Source organism: Drosophila pseudoobscura, chromosome 4 (assembly GCF_009870125.1).
Source record: "Drosophila pseudoobscura strain MV-25-SWS-2005 chromosome 4, UCI_Dpse_MV25, whole genome shotgun sequence".
Lineage (NCBI taxonomy): Eukaryota > Metazoa > Arthropoda > Insecta > Diptera > Drosophilidae > Drosophila > Drosophila pseudoobscura.
The window spans coordinates 22731917-22740750 of record NC_046681.1 but is presented as its reverse complement, the minus strand read 5'-3'; the positions used below and the strand labels follow the sequence as shown (position 1 = coordinate 22740750).

The 8834-nt window shown below is 46.5% G+C and overlaps 1 protein-coding gene across 1 annotated transcript; it reads left to right on the top strand.

The window, feature by feature from the left end:
- The first annotated feature begins 6328 nt into the window (after nucleotides 1-6328).
- Nucleotides 6329-8284, top strand: slp2 (sloppy paired 2). Its single transcript, XM_001356633.4, has one exon. The coding sequence runs from the start codon at nucleotides 6594-6596 to the stop codon at nucleotides 7995-7997; it is 1404 nt and encodes a 467-aa protein (XP_001356669.3). The 5' UTR covers nucleotides 6329-6593; the 3' UTR covers nucleotides 7998-8284.
- Nucleotides 8285-8834: the final 550 nt, after the last annotated feature.

The window sequence follows — 8834 nt, the reverse complement described above, 5'->3', positions numbered from 1 at the left end:
TTGTCGATGATGTTTTGGGTTCGAGGTTGTGACATGACATACATGCGCGTGGCCAGTGACTTTTGATGCCCTTTCAAAGGGTAATACCATAGAGAGGGGCGGGTTGTAGTGCAGTGAAGAAACGTATAGAAAAATTCGAGAAAAGGAGGTGTAAAACCATGTCTGTCCTTCACTTTTCAAAGTCGAAATCGTCAGGGCCACAATCGTTCATAGGGCAACCCTTTAATGGAGGACGAGACCCCCAAAATTGTTACATATTTGTCCAGAATTAAAGCGAAATTTGAACAAAATGGGACACATCATATAGGGCTTTAGGTATAGCTTTTAGAAAGAGTATACTTTGTTATAGAAATTCGATTCTATGCATGCCTAAAACCTTTTTATTCTTAAAGAAGATCACACCTAACCCTACCCCCATAGTTCTATGAAATTCAGTCAAGATCAGAGTGCCATATCAAAGGCTATACAATATAGTAGGCCATAGGCCATAGGCCATATCATATAGTACTGATCGATCCAGAAGGGTATTACCCATAGCTAGGCTTTCCTTACTTTCGTTTTTTTTGTTGATGCTTGTTGTTGCGGCTGTTAATTGTTACGCAGTTCATTAACACACATCAGAGAGCAGCACATCACACCATGCCACACACCGCACACCGCACCATGCACCATGCCACACCATGCCACACCATGCCACATATTAGAGTTGAGCTCGGGGTCCGGTTGTCCCCTTGAAGTTGTGTGCCGCCACCCTCGCGTGGCACACGCGACCGCTCCCACTCCAACTCCCTCTACCCGCTCCCCCCCCCCCCCCCCACCCCTCACCCACTCCCTCTCCCCTCTCCACCAGCGCTAACGATGACATCTAAGCGGTTGCTGCTGCCCCCCCTCTGCCGCCGCTGAATCTGCCACTGCCTGCCGCTTGTGCCACTGCCACTGTTGCCCTTAACGATGTCGCTGACGAGTGTCGCCTCGACTCGCCTCGCATCGACTCGACTTTGTCAACGTTTGTGGGTTGTTAATGTTGCTCGTGTCGCTGGTGTTGTTGGTGTTGGCGCTGCGTGAGTTTTGGCAATGTTTCTCTTTTCGTTTTCGTTAAATGCGTGTAAATCAGTTTATAACACATTGTCAACAATTATCAAGTGTTGCTGCGAAGGGAAGGGCCACGGGCCACCGCCACCCAAAAAGGGGGAGTGTGCAGCTTTTTTAGGCGATATATTCATGACTCTGTTGATGCGCTACCAAGACCATCACAGAAGGGAAAAGAAGTTGGGTATAGAGAAGCAGAATATGATCCTAGAGGAAATATCATGCAGGAATATAAGGAATAATTTGCAATGGATCTGCCACACATCTTCCACAGGCCTTAAACATCATCTTCATAGCCATCAAAGAACTCTGCCAACAAATGGGAAATGTTTTTATGCAAATATTTGCCCACATTCGCACTAAATTCAATTACATTCCTTATTCCCATTCCCCTACCTCCAACATATGGCACACTACTATCTTCAGGCGATCTCCATCCGATAATACTCCGTCCATTAACATTCCAAATCTATTTCCTCTGATATAGCGCACTTTTTGAACACCAAGACTGAAGGTTTTCCTTTTTGTTTGCTCCTTGTTTCCGGCTCATCACCCTGCTTTCCCGCCTAGCCATATGCTCGCACAGCACACTCCCTGGACCGATGGACCAGGGTCCAGGGCTCCCTCATCCCTGCCGGCGCACCCTTTGCTGTACTCAAGGCAACCTCTAGGACACTCATTTGGCTGTTTATTTGCAAAACGAAACACACGATAATAGCAACAACAGCAACGGAAACAAGTGTGTCCGAGTCCGAGTCCGTGAACGTGATTTCAACGAAATTGGGCCAATTTATAAGAGGGAGAAAAGCCCACCGCCCGCCCGCCCGCCCAGCCCCCTTCAAAGGGGGCGCCAGAGCGCATAGGGAAAGGAAAACTCGGCTGGAAAATCTACCTATATTTTGTTAACTGGTTAACACGCTTAAAACAGAATCAGATGTCACCACCAGAGGTCCAGAGAGGCCAAGGAGGCCCGAGAGGCCAGAGAGGCCAAAGGCCGAGTGCTTGAGCAGAGGTTTAACCCTTTTTCCCTTTTAATCGAGACAAATCCGAAATTGAAAATATTTGCATGGCTAAGCGACGGCGATTAGAAGGAAAAGCAACGCCAAGACATCGGCAAGGACGTGGACGAGGACGAGGACGTGGTCGTGTCCGAGGACACAGCTTGAGGTCCACGAAATGAGATTAATACGCGCTAAGCTAAGTCCCCTTCAGGACGCTAAATCCATACATCGATTTAATCCTTGCTTAACTCTTTCGAAACGGTAGCCGTGTGGGTAGGTACAGCCACAGCCACTGCTCTGAGGATCTAAGGATCGCTGACTGTGTGGCCATGTAAACAGACAATATAAACAACGGAAGCGAAGAAGGACGTACCGATCCTTAACCCGTTCAGCTACCTCTCCAGCCACCCACATATCCATCCACTTAGGTAGAGATCCTGTCTCTGGGCTCTCGGTTCTCGATTCTGGGACCTTGTTTGCATGCATCGCGCTGATCCGTTGGACAAACAAGCTAATCCTGCGGTTAAACTGCCATTGAGTTTATCAAAATACAGGCATTCGCCTACCCGGAAGGACATGCACGGGCGTACCACGGGGCGTACCAACTTTACGGCCGAACGGGTTGAGAGAAACGGGACATCGGTGGCCCGAAAAGGGTTAGGGCCATCCTTCCCCGCGGATTTATTTCAGCCAGAATTTAGCTCAAAGTGCAAATATCAAAAGTTTTTGCCCCGAACAAAACTAAATGCCTGCTATAAATCTGGCTGATTAGTAAAGTACTCTCGCCCCCCGCCCCCGACTCGAGAGTCTCTGGGACTCTCTTTCTCTCCGTCAATCCGCATCCAAATCCCCTGCCGGATCAGACACTCGCACTCACTCACGTCTCGCTGTCCCACTCACTCCGACACGGTAGCAAATCTGTCGCCTTTTCAGCGTTTTAATCAATGACAAGTTGGTTTTTTCTCTGTCAATCCTTCTCTCGTTTTTCACGTACGACTAGACGAGGTTTTTGTGGGATTTTTGTTTGTACGGGGTAATTACGGTCTGTAGTTTCCGGATTGTCGGGAAGTTCTAAGCGATGCAGATTGTTTTTGGCATGGGGTTTGTGGTAAAATATTGATTTTGGTAAACGCTTCATTTTTTTGCTACTGAAATGGGCTTAGGAATCTATAAATATTCATGAACAAGAGTACATAAGGGTACTTCCGTTTTTCGTACGACAAAATGTTAAAATATAAAAATAATATTTTAGTTCAATAGTTAGAGGGTAGCCTTATATTTACAAAAAAAAAGTGACAATAGGTATAAGATAAATCCAGATATAAGCCAAAATATGTATGACTCGACGTTGCGCTAAAACAAAGAGAAGGTTGGGTTTTTGAGGTTTGGTTAAAAAATGGCACAAATCAACGAACTGGTTAGGAATATCTATATGCAAATTTTTAGTCCTAAAATATTACATATTGAGCGTTAATTTTCCAAGTTATTAAATGAAAAAAGCATTTCTGTTTTTTTTTGTAATAAATCCGCGAGGAGATAAATATTAAAAAATCGACGATTAGCCGGGATTGGGCCAATTTGTTGGCATTATTTTTAGATAGTTCATAGTATTAGTAATAGTAACTAATAATAATAATAGTAACAATTTCTAACGCATAAAGATTTTGACGAAAAACTTGTATCAAGAATAACCTTTCTTATGGGAGATAATGGTAAAGCAAAACATGACTATAAAAATACCAAAAAATACCGAAAAAGTGAGCTTTTTTTTTGTCAAAAGGTTTTCAAAATATATATGCTAATTGAGTAAATTAGTTAATTTTCAATCAATTTAAAAGCTAATCTCGGGAAAAAACTATATAGAAATCAGTTTTTATTGGCGGAAAATCCCATACGTCCGTAGAGTAAAAGGGATCTCCTCAAGGAAACAGCCCCTAGAACTCCCTTAAATACACAACAATTACCATAATAATCAAAAATTATACATTTTGAAACATTAACCAATATGTTCCTCAATATTCAAATATACATATATAATTTCGCGTTTTGTTACGACCATCAATTAAAAACCCACACAATATTCCCGCCACTTACACCATAAATATGATACAATTACACAAAAGACATGTCAGAATTCCATATGACATCCTCTTTGCCGTAACATCTTTATAATGCATAAAGAATAAACGTACAATTTTATAAGGAACCCATAATTACAGGCTCCCCGTATAATTCTGTACAGCTGACCGACCATTCGCTTAGTTTGAATAGTTTTTCACAGGGGGAAAACGGGCGAACGGGAGAACGGAAAAACCCCATCAAAGTTATGTATATTCAAAGCAACCAAAACAATTACAAAACAGGGAAAAACTGGGGAAAAAAATAACAATGATAAATAATTTAATTGAAAGACAGGGCAAACAATGGGGCAGAAAAATCAATTGAAAATTGTTCGAGGGGGCAACAATTAACAAGCCTTTGAGGTGAGGCGCCATTTTGTTTTGAACAGCGGTGCTCCGTTGATATGGGGAGCCACCCGTCGTACCCCCCCTCTCGAAATGGGGGCTGCTCTCACGTTCCCATTCTCCAAGAGAGCGTTCTGTCTGAGAGCGCATGTCTCCACTGGTGGGGCGTCCAATAAGTTGTGGCCGCGCCACGCCGCACAAAAACACGAGTGGAGACACACACACACACACACCGCCACACAGATACACAGATACAATTCCAACCACATTCCGTTAGGCCATCGATACAAACATGGCGTCTTCGTCTTTGGCTTCGTCTTCCGTTTCGGCTGCACTTTTTTTTTTTTATGTTTCAGGTAAAACAAGTTTTCCCAGCCCCCCTCCCCTCCCCACCCCCACCCCTTGGACACGCAGAGGGGTCGGGTCGTCTCCAATCATCGGGCTGGCTGGCACAACAACTGCAGACGAGTGCACGCCCCCAATTTGTGAAAACAATTATTATGATTACAGAAATGATTTCGATTTTGAGTTCGGTTCGGTTCGACTCGGTTCGGATCGATTCGTTTGGTTCGTCGGCTGGGGATGTGGCATGTGTGGCACATGCGAATGCCAGCAGCTGCTTTTCATTTTGCAGTTGTTCTGGAAAATTCCCTTCTCCCTTCAATTGATTGCAACAAATTACATTTAATCGTTGTTCGTTCTACTAAGGAAATACGGCATTATATTTATGGAACAATTTTCTACTACTTGGAATTGTGTTTGGTTTTTTTTTTTCAAGGAGAAAGTTGGAAAGACGGACACACATTTCCTTAGATAATTGAATAATTAAAGTAATTTTCTAGAACTAAATTATTCAACACAAATTAAAGGCAATCTTTTAGGAATCTAGCAAAGTTTTAGGTTGCCAATATTTAGAAGGAACTTTCAGACCACAAGCCAGGATTCTGCCATGGGCTGTTATGGGCTGTTATGGGCTGTTCCAGTATCTATAGAATAAGTAAATATAAATATATGCAAAATAAACCTATAGTTCTTTGAAATTGCATAACAATCCATCCATCTATACAATATCATCACATATTTCAACAACATGTTCCCATAATGAGAGGTGGAGGTCCCTACCCTCGTATACCATATCTGTGACCATATTTAACTCCGATTCCGATTCCGATTCCTACCCCTACCAAATACGATCCATAAGTTTGCAAACTGGCGAAAAATTAACGGGGGCAAGCGGGCAAACAAAAATCTGGGATACAATTAATAATGGAAACTGTGTGTAAAAACAAGAAATACATTAACACCAACACGAAAGACAGCAACAACCACAGAAGGAGAGCAGCAGCTGCCAATATAAAAGAGCAAAAAGAGGGGGAGGGGAAGGGGGAGGGGGAGAAAAAAGCAACGTAAAACGAAAGACCTAGCGTATCAAAATGCAACCCACAATCCCAAAAAGGGTGACTACAAAGAGGTCTCTCTCTCGCTCGCTCGCTCTCGCACTCTCCCTCTCTCGTTTTACAGTAATATGTGTGACTGTGACGGCGTCGGCGTTTGTTGTGTTCGCGTCATGTCAGAAGCAATTATCACCGAATGGAAAAAGCAAATCTGAACAGCAACAACAGCCAGCGAGAGCGAACGAGAGGCAGAACCGAAAAGAGAGGGCCAGCGATACGTTCCACAGCGGCGATTGGCCGACGGCGTACATCCCCCCCCCTCCCCGAGCAACGGTGCCGAACACACAGCCAGCCGCCGCAGCGGGCTCTCTGTCGGGGATTGGAATATTGGGAATTCTTGTTTTTAGTCTACACTAAACCCGACAGAGCAACGGACGTGAGGGATCTCAATACGACGACGAACAAAAGTCTCGTCTCGCGTCGGCAAAACTGAACGTAACGAAATCTGAGACTTAACGAAGCCTCAAGCCAGAGCCAGAGCCAGAGCCAATTTGAATTTGAATTGTTTACGAAAATACGAAGAATATAATGGCTTTGCTGTCCATTGTTGTTGGGTAAAACTGGTAGCAGCAGGCTGTGCAAAAATGGTGAAGATCGTTGATGGTCTCCCCGAGATCAGCGCTCACGCCCATCATCACCATACGCCCACGCTTGCGCATCATCATCCGCTCTCGCATCCGCTCTCGCATCCCCTCGCGCATCATTCGCATCCACATCCCGTCGGCATTAATCTCACGAATCTGATGAAAATGGCCAGAACGCCGCATCTAAAGTCGAGCTTTTCGATCAACGCCATACTGCCGGAGACCCTGGAGCATCACGACGATGAGGAGGAGGACAAAGCCGAAGAGAATCACAATCAATCGAAGTTTCTGCCCAACCACAATAACAACAATCCCGTGGCCACGCCTTGGGGCAATGAGGAACACGATCAGGACCACGATCATGAGCCCGAAAGCGATGTGGAGTCCGATCTGGATGTGACGTCGATGTCGCCGGCCCCGGCTGTCACCCACAACGAGAGCGATGTGGATGAGGTGGACGACGACGACGTGGACGAGGACGTGGACTGTGATGCCGATGGGGACGGCGAGACCACTGACGGCGACGCGGAGACCAAGTCCGCCGATGGCAAGCCCGTGAAGGATAAGAAGGGCAACGAGAAGCCCCCCTACAGCTACAATGCCCTGATCATGATGGCCATTCGCCAGAGCCAGGAGAAGCGGCTGACCCTCAACGGGATCTACGAGTACATCATGACGAACCATCCCTACTACCGGGACAACAAGCAGGGCTGGCAGAACTCCATCCGGCACAACCTCAGCCTCAACAAGTGCTTCGTGAAGGTGCCCCGGCACTACGACGATCCCGGGAAGGGCAACTACTGGATGCTCGACCCCTCGGCGGAGGATGTCTTCATCGGGGGATCCACTGGCAAGCTGAGGCGGCGCACCACGGCCGCCTCGCGCTCCCGCCTGGCGGCCTTCAAGCGATCGCTGATTGGACCCATGTTCCCCAGTCTGGCGGCCTATCCCCAGTTCGGACAGTTCCTCACGTATCCCCCGTCGGCGCCCAGTCTCCTGGCCAGCATGTACCAGCGCTACAATCCCTTTGCGCCAAAGAGCGGACCCGGCGGACTGCCCGGCATGCCGCCGCCTCCGCCCGGACCAGGACCTGGTCAGGGGCTGCCGCCGCCTCCGTTTGGAGTGCCTCCGACCGGCAACGAGCTCTACCAGCGACTCCAGTACCAACAGCTGTTGCATCAACATGCGGCGGCCGCCGCTCTGGCGGCACATCAAAGACAGCTCTCCGCGGCGGCGGCGGCGGCGACAGCACCGCAGCCGCATATGACACATCTGGGGCAGCCGCCCTCGTCGCCCAGCCACCTCCACGGTGGCGGCGGCGGCAGCAACGGAGGAGGCGACTCGCCAGGTCCCTCACCGCAGCCGCTGCTCAATCCGGTCACCGTCGTCTCGCGCAACAGCTGAAGGGGCAAGCAAGGGGCACCAAAAATCGCTCTTGGACTCGTGATCTGGAGTTGGTTTAGTTTAAGTAATGATTGTACATAGAAATAGCCGCGACTGAGGCGCTAGACGCTTGTATATAGAGAAACCAGGAGGGGTGGAGCAGGTATTCGGTTGCCTTTGCAGAGTTGGAGACGAGCAGGGATGTGGTAAGGATATGTGGGTGGAAGAGAGGCAGCTAAGAAGTTATCAGAACTTTCTGTGTGAACCATAGACGAAGATCTCAATAGGTCTTAATTTTTATTAGCCCAGAAAGGTGTAAATTTTGATGAAAGATCATTCTTTTGTGGAGTATATATTTGGCTCGCATTTGATGAATTCTTTTTGGTTCAACGAGGTTTCTAGGTCTTCTAGGATTTAAGAAACTCCTTTAAATATTTCAAAAAATAATTTGAAAAATTCCCAAAGGTTGGTTCTTCAATAAAAAACATTGGAAATATCTTGGAAACCCACATCCACCCCACCCGCTCCTCACAGTATTGTAATACCTCTGCAATGGCTGGCCCCAGGGAGTGTTTCAGAGCTGGTAATACTGTTGTCACATTTGTATGTATCTACGATATAACACCTACGATTAACTATTGTATTAACGTTACTTAAGCGCTGCAGGCAAACAACTAAGCACTATTTAATTTATATATATGTATTATTGTATATTTAGACACTGAACGAACAGAAATCGAAAACAATTAAAGATTCTATTGAAATAAAAAAGATACAAAACCGAAAATTCAACCACAAGGAAGGGAGGGAGGGAGGGGCAAGGGGAAAGGGAAGGAGGAATGCCGACGGCGGGTGTTC

Coding starts and splice junctions, on each gene's coding strand:
- slp2 (XM_001356633.4), top strand. CDS start 6,594: ATGGTGAAGATCGTTGATGGTCTCCCCGAGATCAGCGCTCACGCCCAT.